Source organism: Hydra viridissima, unplaced genomic scaffold, assembly GCF_058129835.1.
Source record: "Hydra viridissima isolate aposymbiotic clone 2 unplaced genomic scaffold, HvirCarnegie_v1 scaffold_5, whole genome shotgun sequence".
In the NCBI taxonomy this organism is placed as follows: Eukaryota; Metazoa; Cnidaria; class Hydrozoa; order Anthoathecata; family Hydridae; genus Hydra; species Hydra viridissima.
Window position 1 is genome coordinate 8,727,097 of NW_028324304.1, and position 22,266 is coordinate 8,749,362.

General features: G+C 30.4%; 1 protein-coding gene and 1 pseudogene across 4 annotated transcripts; one reads left to right on the forward strand and one right to left on the reverse strand.

Annotated features, from left to right (window-relative positions):
• The first annotated feature begins 763 nt into the window (after nt 1-763).
• Nucleotides 764-3,679, forward strand: LOC149888451 (uncharacterized; annotated as a pseudogene). Its single transcript, XR_016452647.1, has 4 exons — nt 764-1,043; nt 1,183-1,252; nt 1,338-1,516; nt 1,763-3,679. The product of XR_016452647.1 is annotated as an uncharacterized LOC149888451 (transcript).
• Nucleotides 3,680-12,663: 8,984 nt separating this feature from the next.
• Nucleotides 12,664-20,877, reverse strand: LOC149888452 (uncharacterized). Of its 3 annotated transcripts, none has more exons than XR_016452811.1 (4): nt 20,576-20,877; nt 15,333-15,379; nt 12,990-14,765; nt 12,664-12,817 (listed from the first exon to the last, which is right to left on the reverse strand). XR_016452811.1 is itself a non-coding variant. In XM_090088445.1 (4 exons), the coding sequence occupies exons 1-4, from the start codon at nt 20,698-20,700 to the stop codon at nt 14,373-14,375; spliced, it is 351 nt and encodes a 116-aa protein (XP_089944571.1). In that variant the 5' UTR covers nt 20,701-20,877; the 3' UTR covers nt 12,664-14,372. The 3 variants fall into 3 exon arrangements, 2 of the variants coding, with proteins under 2 accessions (XP_089944571.1, XP_089944570.1); XM_090088445.1 differs by having other exon boundaries at nt 12,664-14,493; nt 14,708-14,765; XM_090088444.1 differs by lacking the exons at nt 12,664-12,817; nt 12,990-14,765; nt 15,333-15,379 and adding an exon at nt 19,859-20,444.
• Nucleotides 20,878-22,266: the final 1,389 nt, after the last annotated feature.

The window sequence follows — 22,266 nt, forward strand, 5'->3', positions numbered from 1 at the left end:
AATGTGAAAGAAAACCGCATTCGAAATATGGAAAAATTCGAAATGTTTAAAAAGAAAAGAAAAGAAAAGCCTCATAGAAAAGATAAGTAAAAGTAATAGTCACTGCTAAATTTTTTTATTTTTTCATTTCTATTATATATTATACGTATTGTAACTATATATACAAACATTAATTTTAATTAATTCTGCACTGAATAAATTGTTTACATTAAGTAAATAGTTATTCTTAGTTAACATGGTAAGTCTTTGTTTAGATGGCTATGTAACGTGTTGGTCATGGGAAACCAAGTGCTCCAACAACTATTGTTGCTAAAGATGAAATCCTGAACCACGTGTGTTGCTGGCGTCAAACATTTAAAGGGTTTCCAATATTTTCGGCGTTTCTATCTTGTGTGTCTCGTCAGTATCCTCTGTAGTTGATAAATAAAAAAGCTATTTTCATAGCCACATATTTTTTAAAAACATATTTAGCAAGAACAATTATTGTGGTACCCTATATTCCATAATTGTAACAAGAAAATGGCCTAAAACAATCTAAAATTGTACAATCATAAAATATACAAATTTAAATTCTTTACATAATTAATAATGTATTAAGAAATATTAAAAATATAAATGATAAAATAGTTAAATATTAACAATAAAAACAAAAGATAAAAATATTAAACAAAAAAGTATTTAAAAAAATAACCACTTTGAAATTTATATACTTAAGTTTTTAAAATTATTTTAAATACTTTTGGCCTCTGCGAGCGAGAGCGATAAAAGCAAAAATATTAAATGATTTTACGCCGCTTAACTGCAGTATTACCTTATATCGAGTTATTAAATTTTGTAAAAATTGCCATATTTATTGATAATAGTATTAAAACTATTTTTTTGTCTATCAATATTTTTGATGGCATAAAATGCAAAAATTTAACTGAAATAGAAAAATCAAAATGGAACAAATATAGAATTGCTTATTTGGAAAAGAATTTTGATTCGTTATTTGATTTATCTGCGTGTAAATGTGAACTGCCTGTGGCTAAATGTAATGACAGGTATTGTAAAAACTTATTCCTCAAGTTTTGAATTTTTAAAAAATTAATTATCATCTTGATTTACTTTGAGACAATTTCTTGCATACTTTATTCTTACATGTAAATAATATTTCAAAATTTAAGTATAATATTTCTGCAGTCTGGTTAAATGTGATGTTAAAGACTGTAAGAAAAAACATGTTTTATACATTTGTGATGAAGAAATAAAGGTATTTAACAACATGAGTTTTAAATTATATTAAGATTTACTTGATAATTGTAAAAAATGGATAGTTTTTTTTAAAAAAAATTTAGATACCAGTGAATGAAAGGGAGTACTTAAAAGACCAAAGAGCTAAAAAAGGTGAGAAAGGTCATTTCAGATTGGCAAAGTTGATCAAAAAGAAAAATTAAACATAAGTAGAAACCAAGTAAATGGAACATTTAAAAAACAAGAATCTTGTGGGGAAAGTCTTAACAACTCGAATTTAGAGGTTGGTATGAATAGAAAAATTTAAATTCATTATTATTTTTTCATTTTATTTTTATACTAATTTTCTTACTTTTGCTTTTGTGTGTCTTCTTATTCTTAGGTTTTATAGTATTTTGTACAAGTACTTAAGTACTCCTGCTCTAGTGGTACTTAATGTGGGTTTACAATCTGTTTTAGGTCAGCAGAATTAATAGTGTAAGTAATTTTTTAATTTAAATATTTTTAAATCAATTTCATTTTTGTTTAGTGTGATAATGCATCATCTGATGGCAATGTTTGGGATGATGATAGTGAAAATGTTGAAAACAGCCATGATCCAGAGTTTTATGGAGAAATACCAATTTCATACAATTACAAACCCTTGCCTAACTTTACAAAAGCAGCCATACGTTATGAAATTAGTAACAATGCTGCTGCTCATTTAGCTACAGGATTACTCATTGACTATGGCATAGTAACAGTTACTGATAGAGCTAATATTATTACAGAAAAAAAAGTTTTTAATGAGAAGATTCGAATGGGAGTACAACTTGGCATTGAACATAAAAAAGAGATTTTTCAATTAAAAGTTATTGGAGTTGATGATAAAAAAGATAAAGAAACACTTGTTCACAAAATTAGTTACAATTTGGAAGGTGAACCAATAATAATACCAGGAATTGAAAAAGAAGAACATCTTACATTTACTGCAGAGAGTGGAAAAAAGGCAAGAAGGTATTTAACACATAAAATTATTATGAATGGAACTGGAGTTACTAAAGCAAATTTAACTAAAGAAGTTCTAGAAGAATTTAATAGTGTGGAAACTCTATGTATTAAAAGGTATTTAACACATAAAATTATTATGAATGGAACTGGAGTTACTAAAGCAAATTTAACTAAAGAAGTTCTAGAAGAATTTAATAGTGTGGAAACTCTTGAAGCTTTGGTTCTTGATAATACAAGTTCAAATACTGGTGCTGACAATGGCTTAATTGTTCACCTGGAAAAAACTATAAGTAGAAAATTACATTTAGTAGGATGTCAACTCCACCAAAATGAATTACCATTTTGACAAGTAATTACTTTATTTGATGGAAAAACAAATGATCCAAAAAAAATTTAAAGGTGTGGTTTGTTCATACATGAACTCCCTATAATACGTTTTTCTGCAATAAAGTCAGAAATTCAATCATTTGTAGGTGAAACTGTTATTTCTGATTTAAGTAATGATCAAAGAAAACGATATGAATATACTGTTGGCATAAGTAAAAGCAAAGTCTCCAAAAATATGCAATGACAAAACCTGGACCTGTGAACCATGCAAGATGGCTGACACTTGCGTTATGTATTATGTATAAATACACTAGAAAGGAAAATCCATCTTCAGAGTTAACTATGATAATAAAGTATATAATTCAAGTGTATTCTCCAATTTGGTTTGCTTTAAAAAGGTCATTATAAAGATTCAGCAAAAATTCTTTTCAAAACGATTGAGCTGACTAAGCTACAAGATGAAAAGATACAAGAAGTTGTCTTAAGAAACTTAGCTGGTAATTCATTTTGCTGTTTACAGGAAAACTTTCTCTATTGCATAATTATGGATGATGAGAAAAAAAATCGAGATAAATCTTTAGATCAAATACTCAAAATTAGGAAGCTAATTGAGGAAATTAAAAACTTTATTCCTAAGATTAAACCCAAAACTATTATGAAGATTGATTTTGGTTGTAAAAGTTGGACTGATCTAGTACAAGTATCTGAAATTGAAGTAGAACCTCCTACTACAATATATTTTTCATCTGTTGACCTGATGAAGGCAAAAGAATCTGGAGAGGTTTTGCAGCTCACTTATCTTCCTAACAACTCTCAATCAGTTGAACGTGCTGTAAAGTCTGTTACCGAAGCCTCAAAACTAGTTTATGGTCTCAAAAAAGGCACAGCTTTGTTCTTACTAAAGATCAGAGTAGAAAAGAAAATCACAGAAGTGTTAACAAAACCAGTTATTTTATTACAAAAAATGAAAAACTAAGAGTTACAGTTATTTAAAATGCTGTATTGTTTTTGGTTTGCCGGGATCTTCGCTGAGAAAATATGGAGGAAGGGGCTTATTTGTAAAGAACATTGATTTCTCGGGGAGAATTTTTTATTTCTTGTTTTTCTTAATAGAATAAAGAAAGTGAAATATTTTAGTGCGTCATCTTTCTTTGGTTTGGGGCGCTTTAAACAATATTAGGGAATGGGCCCACGAATCCTAACGCGGCCCTTCCCTCTAAAAAATACCTTAAAGTAACAATTGTTTTGTATACTGATGATTATTAATTTTGTAAAACTGATGTTTTGATTTCATCAGATCAATGTCTTATGTCTCTTTTAAATTAATACTTTAAACATACTAATCAGGTTTTGATCTGAGATGTGGCATAATTAGCGCCTCAACTCTATTGTTTTAAGGTGACAGCTTAGAATATCATAAATCCTATATATTACATTTATGAGCAAGTTTTTGAAATAAGCTTTATTTAACTAAAGCTTCTGTATCTGCACCATAATCCTCAATTTTGTCAATTTTTTGCTGTTTTTAAATATTAAAGCCCAAATCAGTTTTAAGTTTTTTTGAATTAATTTTTTTGAAATTGCGATTGGTTTTGTACATAGAACCTTCCACACCCATACCAATTTTTGTTTTCAAAAAATTTTGCTTCATGGAATTGCCCTACTATACATTCATACGTCACTAAGGCCGGCGGTGAAAATACAAACTTTTGTGTTAATAGCGCTACACAACAAAGAATAAGTTATGCCACTTTTATAGCGTTTCTTTAGAAAATCTAACCCTCTGAATTCAAATATCACATTAGTATTTGTCTAGCGTCTGCCGATGTTTTTTCCTATTGAGGTTTCACTGAAAATGCTTTTGATGTGCATTTTTTTTCTTTTTAATTTTTGATAATCCTTTTTTTTTATAAAATTGTTTTTTAAATTTACAAACTTCTGCTCTTTTCTGTTTTAGGTATTTTTTAACATAATTTTGGCGCCTCGAATTTTTAAACTATCTGCCGAATCTTTTTGTTTTATTTGGGACTACCATATTGGACCAAAACAACCAAAACATCAATTATTGCATGGGACTTCAAAACAGCGTCTGGTTTGGAAAAAGATGCGTGATAGACATTTAGATATGTAGTAAATGGATTTCTAGGAAATAACAAAAGTGAAGACTACAAAGAGTTAGTGGAAAATCTGGTGACAACACATCACGCTATTGAAGTTCGAACTTCAATCAAGCTACACTTTTTGCATTTCCATCAGACCAAAGATGGGAGCAGTGTCTGAAGAGTATGGTTAGAGGTTGGTTAGAGGTTTTACCAAAATATTCAAATCATAGAGAGGTGTCATCAACGGCGATGAGATGAACCTATGATGAGCAGTTACGTTTAGGATTCGGTTCGTAATGACTCAAGTCAGTATTAGAAGTTGCGCTCATTTTTTAGACAATTAATGGTAACATTCTATTTAGCGAGTGAATAATGTAATTTTCTGACGATTGCGTGAGAACGGTTGACAGTACACAGAAACGGGCTTTGAATTCGTATTCAGCATTTCCCATTTTGTATAGAACTGATGAAAAATGGACATAACTATGACTTTCGTAAAATATTTTTACGCTGTGTAATCGAAAGTTGTTTAATACTTCTAAATACAAATCATTTTCTGTGATTGAATACTAGAGTGTTTTGAAATGGAATTGAAGAAGTTATTTTTGAGTTTAAAACGAAAAAAGGCTCCATCAACTTTAAAAATGCGATAGGAAAAAATGTGGTTTGAAGGTGTTGCTTACAGGTGTCTTCGTAACATTTTTTTAAAGTTCGGAATATTTTTCATATTCAGTCGATAGTAAACTAATCGGCTTCTTGAATACTCTAAGTAACTACAACTGTACCCTGTGGTCAAGTAGCAAAGTATCCATATATGGTGATGGTGTATTATTACAAGAAACATTTGCACAGTTCAGTGAGAGGAGGGGGTCCGTAAAAATATCTTGGTAATAAAAACCAATTGTTGCTAGATTGGTTGTTCTGATAAATGGCATAACTGTTTGTTTTCTTCCAGTTAAACCTTGTATTATCTAGTATAACCTTGGATTGTAGTGTTTAATCTATGTACTGGTAATTCACACTCTAAATATGGTTGTCGTCGTAAAAACTCTCATAAAAATTTTTGATATGTGGTAACCTTAGTATTTAAAAAACATCAAAGAAACAGTAATGACTTTGTGAAAAAAGTATACTTGCTTATTTTGGTCTAGAATCCGGTAATCAAGACAAATGTTGGATTCCTCACAAAATATGTTATGCTTGTGTCGAGAAACTCAGGAAATGGTGTAAAAAAGAGAAGAAAGGTTTTAAATTTGCAGTACCCATGGTATGAAGAATTCAAAAAATTATTCAAACGGTTGTTATTTTTGCAGCATTGATGCTTCTGGATATAACTCCAAAATAAGAAAGCAGTTGTCTATCCTAACCTTACTTCAGCTAATCAGTCGGTAAAACATGGATCAAGATTTCCTGTCCCTGAACCACCTCAGTTTACTAATGACGTTTTGCAGCCAAGTTTTGAATTTAGTGAAAGTCAATCGAGTGTTAATGAGTTCTAATGTTCTCCAGAAAATATACAATCACAGTTGTTTACACAAGCGGAGTTGAATGATGTAGTGAGAAGTTTTGGTTATGGGAAAAAAAGCAGAATTGTTCGGTTCTAGAGTGGGAAAAAAAAGTTTGTTGTAATCTGCAACATATATTTTGTAGAACAAGAGTTAGTTCAATTTTTGAAGTAGAAAGAGGATTTGGTTTACTGCAATTATTTTAACAGTCAAGTGAATGAATTTGGTATTTTGTACCAAAAGGAATATTGGAGACTTTTTAATAAACTCATCAAAAACTAGTTTAATGTGGAGATTTAAAAGTTTTCTCCTTGCTTCTTGATCAACGAAACGGATTTATAAAGTTTCTATGTTTTATATGTGAATGGGACAGCAGAGCAAGGGATCAACACTTGGTTGTTAAATATGATTGATAAGTTCAAAACTCTTGGTTGTTAAATGAGCCTTAGGTCCACTTCTTGCACAAGCATCTTGACTTTTTTCCTAAAAAACTTGGGTGATGTGAGTGAAAAGCAAGAGGAACTGTTTCAACAAGACATAACAAAGATGGAAAAACAATTTTGTTGATCACTTCACATAGAACAAAAGCATCACATTTGAGAAAAAAATTATACAAGACACTTTAAGAGGAAAGAGATATATAATTCTAAAAAAATTGCACCAAAAATATTCGCGTTGTTGTAGTTTAATGTTATCGTAAAAACTGTAACCTGAAAAAAAAGCTGTGGTTTTTAACTTTTATTATGAAGAGGGAGAATTAAAAACAGCGATTATGAAAAGATACACGAAGACTTATTCATATAAATAAATGATAAGTAAACAAAAAACAGAGTTAGAAAGAACTTCTTGGATAAAAAAGAAAGAAGCTTTGGATGAACGAAAAATAAGAAAAACTAAGTTTTTTGAATGAAAGAAAAAAAAAAGAAAAAGAATTATTATCATCTTAGAAGTTTTTACTTTCAATATCTTTTTGGAATTAGTAATTATTGTAGACCCTTCTTTTAAAATATTTGTCAATAAAGTTAAATCCCGAAAGCTCGAACACCGGTTAACTGGAACTTTTATTATCTCGAACTGTTTTTCTTGGTTTCTTGGAATCGTCTAATCGATTTCTAATAAAAATTTCTGGTTAAATCAAACCTCGGATAACTCGAACTTAGTTAAGTCGAACAAAGATCGCTTTAAATTATGGGATACCAAAGAACATCATCATGGTTTCGAAACAAAGGAAAAGATCTTTGAGATGATCTTTGGATGCTGTGAAGAAAGAAAATAACCCAAAACATCAGCGTTTATGGAAAATGGCTTCAAAATGGCTTCAAATAGCTTTTTTTATTGTTTGTGGCAGAGAGGTCACTGCCTCTGCTTTAATTGCGAAAATGGATGTTATTGATTTTCATGCTTCAAATGGCTGGTTAGACCTTTGGGAGAAACGATATGATATATCATTTGAAAACAGTTTCTGGTGAAACTAATGCGTGCACAAGTAAAATGGTAGCATCATGGGAGGAAACCACATTACCAAACATTTTAACAAAATATTATCTGAGCCAGGTTTATAATGCTGACGAATTTATCTTGTTTTTCGGATCCAATCAAATAAATCTTTACATATTAAAAATGAAAATTGCGTTAGTGGGAAACATTTGACAGGATAGGCATCCGCAAATGAAATTGGGGAGAAATTGCCAATGCTTGTCATTGGCTAAGCCAAATTGCCCTGATGCTTGAAAAGTATAAAGCACTTACCCTGCCGTTATCGCAGCTAAAAGAAGAGTTGGATGGATGGCACACTATTTGAGGAATGGGTTCGTGAAATTGATTGGTAGTTTACAAAGGGAGGACGAAAAAATGTTTTAATAGTTGATAATTGTCCAGCCCATTCAATCATTGATAATATGATATCAATAGAATTGATCTTTCTACAACCAACCACTACCTCAAAGCTCCAACCGATTGACTGGATTATGATTAGATCACTTAAACCCATTATAAAGTATTGTCTGTTCAAAAGTTGATAGATTCAATAGAGAAAAAAAAGCCTCTTCAGGAATTTTCTAAATTAGATGCTTAATGTTGCTTAGGGGAAAGTGGAAAATGAAATTATTTTTGCTAAAACTTTAACTTCCGAGAAAAAGTGTGCTGATGCCTTGCTTGATGCGGATAATCCCTTTAAAGTTTTCAAGGACCAGTTAGAAAAGCTTGCAGTTCATACCTAAAAAATTCTTCCCTGAAGAAAGAACGACGAAAGATAATTTTGAGGCTAAAAAAGACGAAAACAGCGATGTAGATTTTTTGATTGAACCAACTTGTCCTCAACCGGCATTTTACATCAAGCCCTGAAGGTACTACGAAGCTACATAATATTCAGTGACAATTGGGAGTGTATTCGTAAATTTATAAACCTAATAAACTCAATTGTGGAAAAAGCTGCTATTATAAATAAGCTGCTATTATAAATATGTTAAAATAGCAACAAAGCAAGAAAATTGTAAAAAGTTGTAAAAAGAAAAACTTCATGTCAGTTTTATATATATAAAATTAGTTAAAGACTTTTTTACTCAAGAGGGCTCAATAGGCCGCTGGCAAAAGCAATTACATTGAAAATACAGCGAAGAATGACAACTTTGTTGGTACTTAAAGTTTTATACCAGCGTTCGGCAATCATCAGCCAGAATATTTAGTCATGTATTATAATCAAACAATATTGTAATTCTTGGCTGTATTTTTAATACAAATTAGTTATTCTTGCATGCCAAATATAAAATCCATTATTAACTCTCACAATAAAAACATTTTGCAAAATGAGGCAAAAATTAATGAAATGAAATGCAACTGCACTGACAAATCCAAATGTCCAATGAACAACCATTGCCTTTCCAACAACATCGTTTATCAGGCCACCGTCTGTTCGGATAACCTACTTAATACAAGGAGTGAAATGCAGGCATAAAAATAAGTTCCTTATTTCCTCATTTGATACCGAAGATTGATCCTTGGTTGGTTAGCTTTACGTTTACGTCACGTTATACTTTTTAAATTTTGTTTCAATGGACTCATTAGAACTCACGCCACCGTAATTATAAATGTAATTTTAACGTTTAATTTTTAATTTTGTAATATATGCCTGATGATTGCCGTTAGGCATGAAACTTAAAGTTTCATAATAAAAGTTTTTTCTTTATCGTTTTTAATTATAATTATAAATCGCTCTGTTTTGAAATTCATATATATTCAAAATAAATTTCCTAAACATCGAGCACTTTTCAACGAACAAGAGCTTTGTATTATTTTAATACAACACTTCATCAAACAATATATATATATATATATATATATATATATATATATATATATATATATATATATATATATATATATATATATATATATATCAAACTAAATACTGATCTAGTCATTGTATACAGTATTGGACAAAACATTTGCAACCAAATAATGCTAATTTAGTTTCTTTATATAAAAGTGCTGCATTTTTTCAATTTAAAAAAATAACTATGTAACTGTTTAGAGACAAAGTTCTTAAAGTTTTATTCATCACAAAGTTCATTATTTGTACACGAAAATTAATAAATTAATCAAAAGTATTAAAAAAAGTTGATTTCCTTCTGGACAAAACAAGTGCAACTCGACAAAATGTTTACCAAGCTGTATTTTGCTATCAATATTTCGTGGCGAATCCTTTGTTGTCGATCACAGCCTTGCATCTTCGAGGCATAGATTCGATCAGGTGATCAATGAAACTTTGTGGAATCGTTGCCCAGGCCTTTTGGATTTGTTCAAACAATTGATCCTTATTACGAACACCTCCACGATTAATTCTGCTGTGACGATCTCCCACAGGTTCTCGATAGGGTTGAGAACCGGAGATTGAGGCGGCCAATCCATCACCGATAGGTGGTTGTCTTGAAACCACTGCTTGACTACTTTTGTAGTGTGTTTCGGATTGTTGTCTTGCTGAAAAGCAAGACAACAATCCGAAACACACTACAAAAGTAGTCAAGCAGTGGTTTTCTTCTGGAAACTTTTTGAAGCTTCTGCATGCTTCTGGAAACTTCTGGAAACTTCTGGATACTTCCTTTAATTATTAAAAAACTTCCGTGACGTTGACACGGACCAGACTTAAGAAAATGAAACAAACCAAAAAAGTTGCACTTGTTTTGTCCGCTGCAAAATGGCACTTGTCAACGAAATTCTGTCTGTGTGCTGTCACCTGTCAGCTGATTGCTCATGTCATGGCATGCTATGACTCCAGACTCTTGAACTGTTTGCTGTGGTAGTATAGTTCGTTTCGTTTTTAAGACATGTAAAATTAGGAACACTTTTTAGCATTGTTCGATGTTGGTTGCAAATGTTTTGTCCAATACTGTATATATATATATATATATATATATATATATATATATATATATATATATATATATATATATATATATATATATAAGCACCTTATACAGTGAGTTAAAATGCACTTGTTTTTTTGTAACTTATGGTAAGTTTAGGCTGGTACAATGAGAAAATCCAAAGCAGGGTCCACAATTTTTTTTTTTTTTTCTTAGCCAATTATTAATTAAGAAAAGAACACAACTTTGAAGGAAAAAAACATAAAATCTTTTCTGAATTGAAATATTAAACACAAGTAATCAAAAAATTAATGAGAAAAAAATGCAATTTTTTCAGCAAATGCAAAAGTTTATACGCACTTAGTAATTTTTTTTTAAGGAAATATATTAATATTGGACACCCGTTGTTTTTGATACATGGGTAAGTTGCCTATACTCTCAAGATAAGTTGGCACACCATATAAAAAGAGACAGGTTTAGCAACATTAAGAATCTATTTCAAGCGCATCTTTTTTATGAAAACTCTTGATAATATTTATCCAACAATATTTTTTAACATTAGCTTTTAATTGCCCTTAGGTCGATCGAATAGACTTTTCTTCTATAAAAATAGCATCAACAGCATTCTTTGTAACGTTTTTAGAATTTACAGGCCTGTCTACTTTTCTTTTATAATTTCTCATGCCTGTAGATCTATAGTGTTATATAATTTAAGTGAATTTACGGTTAATGCGAAAAGCTGTAAGTTGGCACATGTTGCCAACTAGCCATGATACTAAATTGAAAGATGAATTAGTTAAGTGGGAAGGTTCCATGTGAATTTTGGAAATCTCTGTTGGAAAATCCCAAAGTTAAATGCAGTGTGTCAACTTACCCTTGTAGCTAACTAGTCCCAGTCTCCCCTAATCCATTTAGCTCCATAAATTTTCAATCGGACTTAAGTCAGATGATCGAGGTGACCAAGAAATGAGTCAAATAATACTTTCAACGAAATAATTGGTGATTGAATGTGATATATGACATGGAGCATTGTCTTGTTGAAACAACCAGTTTTGATCAGCCTGGAATAAATTGTGACTAGGGATAAGCGAATTTTCCAAAATGTCACAATATCCATACTGGTTCAATCTTCCTTCGTATAGTTTATGACAACCAAAGCCAGAGCCTGATACACATCCCCATATGTCGATAGAGCCACCACCTTTTTGAATACGGCTTTGTATATGTTGCTTCAAATAATTTTCCGTATTTTTGCGACGAACAAATCTCTTGTTTTTTTCTGTTAATAATTTTGAAATAAGACACAAAGATAACCATTTTCCATTGTTCCACTAAATAATTTAAACGCTCTTTGCGTCATTTTTTTCATTTCTGGCGATCGGTTCGCGTCAGCATTGACTTTTTTACAGCATGAAAATAATTTAAAAAAGAATTCTTCTTTGCGTAATAACTTACTTTAAATATATATACAATTTAGTATAAAAATATTACCCATCCATGTTCGATTGTAATAAAAAATATTAAGAAGGAAAAGTAAATACTGAGTAGAAAAAGAATTCAAAGTAAAGTTCAGATACGGTTTTATGTTTGTCTTGTGATTGTGATTTGAATGCAATTTTATGTTTGCCTCGTGATTGTGATTTGAAAACGATTTTATGTTTGCCTTGTGATTATTATTTGATTTAGAATACGTTTGATTCAGAATACGTTTGCCTTGTGTATCGGAAACCATACTCTAGAGAAAACTCGACCTAGTGTCAAATTTGTAAGCAATCATTCAACACAAAATGTGATTCTAATTTTGGTCTGAATTATGTTTGCATCAATTTCAAAATGGACATATACGATTAATGTGCAATCAACTGTAAAATATCTGGTTTACATATGTAAATGATAAAGAAGTATTGCTTTGATAAAAAAATAAAAAATTGTTTAGCTGTAAGATAAAGAAGTTTTTGGTTTTTTTCTAGCTTTCTTTTGTAATTATTACTGAATAATATTCAGTAATTTTAACTCTTTTTATTATTTGAATATATTACATTCAAATAATAAAAAGAGTATTTACAATATTACAAAAAGAGTATTTACAAGAAATATTAAAAAAGTCAGGAAAATCTTGACTGAAATGTCAATAGAAATAATTCATTTATTATTCAATAAGTTTTATTGATGATTTAACTAAATTACGTACGATTATTAGTATCTTCGGTTATTGCCCAGTTTACGAGTAGATGCAAACGGCGGGGCGGGGCGGATCATTTAAACGGTACAAACGGCGGGGCGGATCATTTAAACGGTACTAAAACGGACAAATAAAAAACGATTCAGATATAGTTTAAATTCACTAAAGGTATAATATTTAGAAGGAATTCGCATATTACAATTTTATTAAACGACAAAAAAAAGTATATAAGTTTATAACATTTTATAAATTTTATGAACTCAAAAAACAAAGTGATCCGCCAATTTACATTAAGTGATCCGCCTAATATTTTGACTGTTTGAATCAAACTCCTTTAATTTTATTGATTGTTCTACCAAAAAACAAAGTGATCCACCAATTTGTATCAAGTGATCCGCCAATTTTTATGAAGTGGTCCGCCTAATATTTTGATTCTTTGAATCGAACTCCTTTAATTTTAATGATTTTTTTACAAAAAAAACAAGATGATCCGCCAATTTATATCAAGTGATCCGCCTAATATTTTGATTATTTGAATCTAACGCTATAAAATTTAATGATTGTTCTACCAAAAAACAACGTGATCCGCCAATTTTTATGAAGCGATCCGCCTAATATTTTGATTGTTTGAATCGAACTCCTTTAATTTTAATGTTTTTTTTTACAAAAAAAAACAAGGTGATCCGCCAATTTATATCAAGTGATCCGCCAATTTATACCAAGTGATCCGCCTAATATTTTGATTGTTTGAATCAAACTCCTTTATTTTTAATGATTGTTCTACCAAAAACCAAGTGATCCGCCAATTTTTATGAAGTGATCCGCCTAATATTTTGATTGTTTGAATCAAACTCTATAAGTTTTAATGATAGTTCTACCAAAAAACAAAATGATCCGACAATTTATATTAAATGATTCGCCTAATATTTTGATTGTTTAAATGAAACTCTGTAAAGTTTAATGATTGTTCTACAAAAAAAAAAAGTGATCCGCCGATTTATATCAGGTGATCCGCCTACTGTTGTCATCGGCCAGAGTGAATGTTTATTGCTTAAAAACAAAATGTTACTTGAAATTCTTTTATTCAACTGCTTATTAAACTGCTTATTCATCAAAATACTCTTCTTATCACAAAATTCTTTCTCTTCTTAAAAATCCTCTTTAAATCTCTTAAAAACTCTTTTCTCTTAAAATCCTCTTTAAATCTCTTCTTCTAACAAAAACTCCAACTTCCAGATTCTTTCTTTTTTTTTGAGCATTTGCAGCTGCGATATCTTTTCATTTATTTATATGGCAGGTTGATGAGTCTTCATGTTTACGTCTTTTCTCAGATGTTTTTAACTTTTCTTTTTTCCGTTTTATTGTCTACTTACGTGATAGATAGGTGAATCATCGTGTATAAGTCTTTTCTGATCGTTGTTTTTGACTTTTCTAATTGTCGCTTTATCGTTTACGAGTCTTTGCGTTTACGTCTTTTCTCAGTTGTTGTTTTTAACTTAATTCTTTTTGCTTTATCATTTATTGATCTGAAGAGTGGACGAGTCATCTTGTATGTGTCTTTTCTGATCGTTGATTTTAACTTTTCTTATTATCACTTTATCATTTACGAGTCTTCGCGTTTACGTCTTTTCTCAGTTGTATTTAACTTTTCTTTTAACGCTTTATTACTTATTTATGTGAAGAGTTGGTGAAACTTTGTAAAGTTTAATGATTGTTCCACAAAAAAAAAACGTGATCCGCCGATTTTATCAGGTGATCCGCCTGTTGTCATCGGCCAGAGTGAATGTTTATTGCTTAAAAACAAAATGTTGCTTGACAGTGTAAAAAAAACTCAATGTATTAAAACCAAATAGAAATAACATTATAGTTTACCTTTTATAAATATTACCGTAAACAAAATTATTCTTATCTTAATTGTTTTGAATGGAATTTCATGTCACAAACTGTTAGAATATGATCAATAAAGTAAATTTCAAATCTTGATAATTTACTAAATTTAAACCATACTTCATCAGTAGGCAAACTAAACCAAAGTATTGATGCAAGGTAGAAGAACGCGGTAGAACTAAAGAAATAAAAAAGTAATATTATAAAAGGTAGATAAGTAAAATTGATATATGACATGATAAAATATATAAACAGTAAAATATATATATATATATATATATATATATATATATATATATATATATATATATATATATATATATATATATATATATATATATATATATATATATATATATATGTATCCATTTCTTTCTCTTTTCCAGTAACCTGTGGGGTTCCACAACCTTTTATGCTTGGTCCAGCATTATTTCTTTTTTCTTCTATATCGATAATCTTCTGGACAATTAAATAAAAATCTAAAGTGGCTATATTTGCTGATGATCTTGCCTTTAAGCATTGTCGCATCCTTTCACATTCATTATCATATATAACTCTAAACACTGTTCTTACTCTAAACACAGTTATAACTCTGAACACCATTATAACTCTAAAAACTATTCTAACTCATCTAGTCATGCTAGTCAAAGTTTCATCTAGTTATTTTAACATATTAAAATTTACATTAACAAATATAGAATAGTTGAAAGAAAGTTTTCTACAAAAATTTAATGCATTTGTAAACCTTGAGCAGATTTGCCATGTACACTGCAAACATTGATTCGGATAGACCTATAAAAGAAGAATGAAACCATTCATTACAATTTAAAAACTGAATCATTGAATCTGTCGATTTAAAAATGCTATGACACACACACTACAAAGAGTATTTTGAGGTACAAACTACATTTTTTCTAACAGTTCTATAGCTATCAACAGGGAACTGTGTTATTCTGTAATTTTCAAGACATGTCAGCAAATGTTAGCGCATCAAGTCCTCCCTGTACCTAAAGTTACAAGGATCTTTTCCTAAACACAGAATAAACTACATTTTTAGAATAACACAATTTGCTATTGCATAAAAGCTACACAAAAGATCTTTCTGACGGGCTACATTGCTTATGTTAAGCTCTATTTCAACAGACTGTAAGCAGGCAAATTTAGAAATTGAGTAAATGCAGTCTTTACTAGGAATGAGTTGCAGACTACAATAAATGTTGATTTGACTATCTTTATAATGGTGGTTAGAGGCAGTTACCCAATATCCTTTTGTTGAATCATTAAAATTTTGAACAAAAGCCCTGCTAGAAGCATTACATTGACCAGCAAAGCACAGAATCAGGTCTTCAAGACCTTTAATATCTGGAAATTGGCGCTTACATAATAACATTGCTGCAAAAATAACTTTATCATTGAGAAGCCCCATTGGATTTAAAATAAGGCTTCGATCAGCATTGGTGAGATTCAAATTTTCAAATTGAAGCCATCTGCAGTAGCTATTGATTTTGTATCATTACAAATTAAAATAGGTGGGTTATTCCATATGAAATCACCTAGTTTTTCAAAAGTGCCCCAGGGTACCACCTCCAATTTACTTCAAATTTTGACCACCCACAGCTTTTGTGGAAAAAACACGATCATGAAAATTTCAGCTTGATTCACCTAACCGTTCAAAAGTTATAATTGAATCAATATAGACCGAAACCAGCGAAATTTAAGTATCTGGAGCTTACCGTAGATTTTTTTGATTTTTGACAGATTATAACTTTTTAAATAAAACAGATGATCACTTGAAAGTTTCTATGGTAATAGTTTATCACCCAAATTATCTATTTTTGCAGGTGTTTTGGACTGGTTTTAAACAACTTTTGAGTTCTTGTACCTCAAAGTTGCTAATTAACTCAATATTAGTCAAAGTTTTGGAAACTTTAATGCACTACAGTTCAATACCAACAGACAAGCTGTGCCAATTTTTTGTCACTTTTGTGTACTTAGAGTAACCACTTGCAGAAAAATTTAAAATTATGTGTTGAAATTTGTTTCAGCACTTGCAGCAGCCTGTTAAACTATCACTTTTTTCATAAATTACATTCACTTCGTAGGCATAGAAAGTAGCGTAGACAGTTAAAATAAATTATGAAACTTTTTAATGGCAAGATTCCGTATATAGACAATCACCAAAAAAAAATTTAAAGACCTATACTCTATCTTATGACATAATTTTAGCATTTTGAGTGCAATGCTTTTTTAGTTTAAAAGGATACCCAATAGCACAAGTTATATTATGTTTCAAAAAAAAAAAATCAAAATCAAAAATGCTGAAAGTAGAAGTGTATATACAGATGAAACACAAGTACACTAATTTCTTTATCTCTGATTTACAATACTCATGATACTGTCATAATCATTATTAGCAAGTTTGTAGTTACGAGCACTTCTACCCTTAATGGCTGGAGCATTTATTTGACATATTACTTTGTCAAATGGAACCCAACACTGACTTGATCGTGCATCATTAGTCCATTTTAAATTCAATTTGTTTCTATGCATATATTTTACATTAATATCTTGGTTTTCATTACAAATCTCAAGCACAAGCCCTATGTATCATTCATCATCGTAAAAACATGCAATGTATTTACCAGGTTGAAAGTTTGAAGGATTTTTTTTTGCCAAGCTAATATTCAGCAAATGGGTATCAAAGACAGTATCGATAGAGATTCTCCGTAAAAATAATTTGTCTCCACCTGGTACAAAACTGTGATAGCTTCTTGTGCCTGGGATTGTGCTCATCTCTTCATATCGTTTCTTTAGGTTAAAATAAGTTTCATGGTTATTGATATCATCACTTGAAATGTAAAATATGTTAACACCTTTAATGTTTTTTTCAGCCCATATAAACAGTTCATTTGGTGTAAGAATCTGGTTTGCATTTGCTGCTTAGACTTGCTTTTGCTGCTTCTCTTTTTATAGTTCCTCCTATTCCATCACATGGACTTTTGCCATGGGATGTAGCAAAGAAGTGATGCTCAGCATTTATATTGTGATCTTCAAGATGGTACATTAAGTTTAACAGACATTTGTAATTTTTATACTGTGATACAGCACCATCACTGAAGTATTTTACTTTATTGATTGTGGGTAGTTTGATTTTGATCATTGGTAGTAACTTTGTGAGAAAACAATGAACTGTTGTTTGATCATAGCAAAGATGGTCAGATATTGTACAATAGCATTCGCATTTGATTTGATTTTTTTCATCTAATAAACAGCAAGTGGATGTAAGGTAGCTTAATCGGCTTGCCAGTAAAACCCTTGTACAGCATCTTGCACAAGAAAACTATAGTTCTCTGCAAAATCCATAAGAATAAGACAAGTGTGTTGATCTAATGTTTTTTTTGCCTCTGATAAGTAGGCGGATTGTGCTTCTTTGATAAAGTGGTGATGAGAAAGGTCATACAAAGTTTCACTTAGAGTTTCAATAAAATCAATAATGCTTGTTTGGACTATGACAAATGCAGTTCGATCAGTTGACACCCAGTGTTTGTATGTGATCTGATTGTCAAAATCAAAATCATTATTTTCAAACACATTTTCCAAGTAAGTCTTCAAATTTACTTTACCGGGGCAGTTAGAACATAGATGAAACATGCAGCTTCGACTATCTATATTACAAACACATACTTTCATCAAATCTTTGCAATATGTTAAATGGCCCTTAGGTAAAGCAGCGCACATCAATTTAACATTTTGATGATAAGAACATACGCAAACTGAGTAACTTCCTCTACTATCAACTGTGATGCACCACTTCGGCCTTAGTTCGCAGAACTTGCTGAATCCAACTTTGTGTGTAGGGTATAGCTTTTTAAACTCAAGATAAAGATCTTTTAACCAAACTAATATTAAGCGTTTTTGTTTATGAACTTTTGCATTATTTATACGCACTGAAACAAAGTCTTTTTTTCCTGGACATTGTCTTGTAAACTCTTCAGATTCATAAATTTCAATAACTTTTTGTTTAACAATATCTTCCAATAGCTGTCCTATTTTAGCCTCAGGTTTAGCAAGTATTCCTTTTTCATTTTTCAACTTTCGAGCTTTCTTAGCGAGATGTTCTGAAACTGAAAATGTTTTGCAAGTTTTTTCAATTGACCAACTATCAGGAGTTAGTGTTAGTAGTTGAACTTTTTCTTCCTTCAAACTTATTTTCATTTTGTTTTTATTGCATCTAACAGTTTGTCTAAATCATTACATTTTATACATTTTAGCTCTTTTTCCGATTCTATATCTTTTGGGTCTATATCAAATGCTGACACTACTAGGTTTGTCATACTTGTTGCAATTTTTTTAACCTTTTGTCTTCCATATCCTAATTTTTTCTTGCGGACTTTAAATGGATCACAACAGTATTTTTGAAGTGCTTTATATCTAGAAATATAGGCTTTTTCATGTTGAAAACATATCTCCTCTTTTGGTTCAAAAGTGTATCCTATCCTTTGAATTAAAACTTCAATATCAGTATCTTTTAGTACTATTCTTCCTAGTATTCTACAATATGACATTTTATCACAATCTTCATTTAAAACTCTTCCCACACAACATTTCTCTGACATTTTTAACTAATCTAAAAGTATTAAAATTGAGGGTTAATAATAACCTTGTTATATTTTTCCAGTAATAAAATCAGTAAAAATGAACTCTCAAGTACAAATGTGATTAAAACTGTCTAAAATGCAACCAATAAACTATTTATACATATAACTATTTCTGCATACACAAAACTTTTTAGTTTTTGGTTCTTGCAGTAATAAAAACTAAAATAATAAAATCCAAAAAATACTGTGCAGATTTAGATTTTACTACAAACTCTTGAAGTAAATTACATCATTATAATTATATTACATGTATAAAATTAAACAAATATATAATAAAAAATCATATCAAATAATTTAAGACACTGATAACGTTATTTTACGGAAAACTGATTGTTTTTATTCAGGGAAAAATCAAAATTATACACCTAAGTCATAGGGCTACAATCATGTCATAAGATAGAGTATAGGTCTTTAAATTTTTTTTGTTGATTGTCTATATACGGAACCTCGCCAGTAAAAAGTTTCATAATTTATTTTAACTGTCTAAGCTACTTTCTATGCCTACGAAGTGAATGTAATTTATGAAAAAAGTGATAGTTTAACAGGCTGCTGCAAGTGCTGAAACAAATTTCAACACATAATTTTAAATTTTTCTGCAAGTGGTTACTCTAAGTACACAAAAGTGACAAAAAATTGGCACAGCTTGTCTGTTGGTATTGAACTGTAGTGCATTAAAGTTTCCAAAACTTTGACTAATATTGAGTTAATTAGCAACTTTGAGGTACAAGAACTCAAAAATTGTTTAAAACCAGTCCAAAACACCTGCAAAAATAGATAATTTGGGTGATAAACTATTACCATAGAAACTTTCAAGTGATCATCTGTTTTATTTAAAAAGTTATAATCTGTCAAAAATCAAAAAAATCTACGGTAAGCTCCAGATACTTAAATTTTGCCGGTTTTGGTCTATAATGATTCAATTATAACTTTTGAACGGTTAGATGAATCAAGCTGAAATTTTGAGGTTTGTATTTTTTTCATAAATACTGTGGGTGGTCAAAATTTGAAGCAAATTTGAGGTGGTACCCTGGGGACCATTAGGTGATTTGATATGGAATGACCCAGGTGTTTCTAGTGTAGTTTCTAGTGTAGTTGGTTTCATATCTGAATTCATAACTGATGATAAAAATGGAAAATTCGATAGAGAATCTTCAGGCGTTGAGACACAGTTGTCATCAAATTTCACTCTCTTTTGCACCCTTTTTAATACACATACAATAATAGAATACTAGTAGAAATGAAGATAACATTGTTTACACTATAATTAAAGATAAAAAAAAAGATGGATGACACCTAAAAATTTAAAATGAAAACAAATAAAGTTATTTACATTTCATTTTGAGATAACGGAATCTCTGTATTTAAACTTGCTGTAGCAGAAAGGTTACCAACATGCGAAGTTTGAGACACTGAGTCAACAATTTGATTCGTACTCAAATCATTAAAATTTCTCATGTCAAGATTACAGTTGCATCTGGTCCAGGGATAAAACCTAAATCGCCTTTTCTTGGCATCTTACAGCCTGATTAATTTATGATTGTTTTTAAGCTTTTTTCTTAAAAGTGGTCTTAAGATATAGATAAAATTTAAATGAAGCCATATAATCCATAGTACTTTCTATATTTGGCTGGAAAGAGGGGCGCTACTCGACTTTCTCCCCCCCCCTAATTTTATGATTGATTCTGATAGAGAATTTTATGCTAATTAAGAATCGTATAAAAACATGGGTCTCAAAATCAATGGAAAGTGCTCTAATTCGAAGTCAAAGTTGTAAAAAATCCCACTAAAAACCCTAATATTCGCCATTTTTTTTCAAAACGCTTTCATTTTTAACGAAAATTAATTACCGTTACATTGCGCAATAAAAAGACCTGGTTTCCATAAGCCTTAGCATTATTATTTTAAAGTATTGTAACGAAAGTGTTATAACGAAATGAAATTAATGGAAGATTTCAAATAAAGGTTGAACGTAGAATGTGAGAATGTAGAAAAATTGATGAATAATTATTATTGTATCCTACGCTGGTTTTTTTTATTAAAAAAACGGTTTGAAGGTTACATTTTCTAAATTTTACATGTGATAGAACAACTATGTACTAAGTTTCATAAGTTCTTCTTTTAGGAAACAAAACTGTTGAATTTTTTTTTTAAATTTATTACAAAAGTACATTACTTGCAATATAGTTTATTCTCTAATAAATCAAAAAACGGCTATTTTCATTGCCACAAAAAATTGCGCAAGATAAACATACTTTAACGAATTTTTTAACGTAAAAACCATGCTATTAATGTTTTGCTTTTGTCAGCTAAAAGATCATTAACTTAGTATTTTCAAAATGGCGAATATTAGGGTTTTTAGTGGGATTTTTTACAACTTTGACTTCGAATTAGAGCACTTTCCATTGATTTTGAGACCCATGTTTTTATACGATTCTTAATCAGCATAAAATTCTCTATCAGCATCAATCATAAAATTAGGGGGGGGGGGAGAAAGTCGAGTAGCGCCGAAAGAGGTTGAGTAACACTAATTGATTCAAAAAACCTGAAGGTGTTTGCTTAAGCATACGAAAAGATATAAGAGAGTAAAGTTCATGAAAAATTCGTGTGTTTTGTCAAACGTCAAATGTTTTTCGTTGAGCCTTTGGAATCGCTATATTAAACCAGAAACAATTCCTTATAGTAAAAACCAGGCGGGCATTGTTTTACGGTTAAAAACAATATCAACCGTAAAGTTAGTGAATTCAAGATGGGGAATATTAGCGATTTGTGGTATATTTTTGTACTTTCAACTTCTGATTATAGCATTTTCCGTTGATTTTGAGACCCATATTTTTATACGATTCTTAATCAGCATAAAATTCTCTATCAGAATCAATCATAAAATTAGGGAGGTGGGGGGGGGGTGTGTGTGGAGAAAGTGGAGTAGCGCCGGATTGTTGATTGTAGTTGTTCTATCTTCATTATTGCTCTTGGCGATAAGATTTGCAATAATCTCTATTTTAAGGTGCTTTATGCAACCTG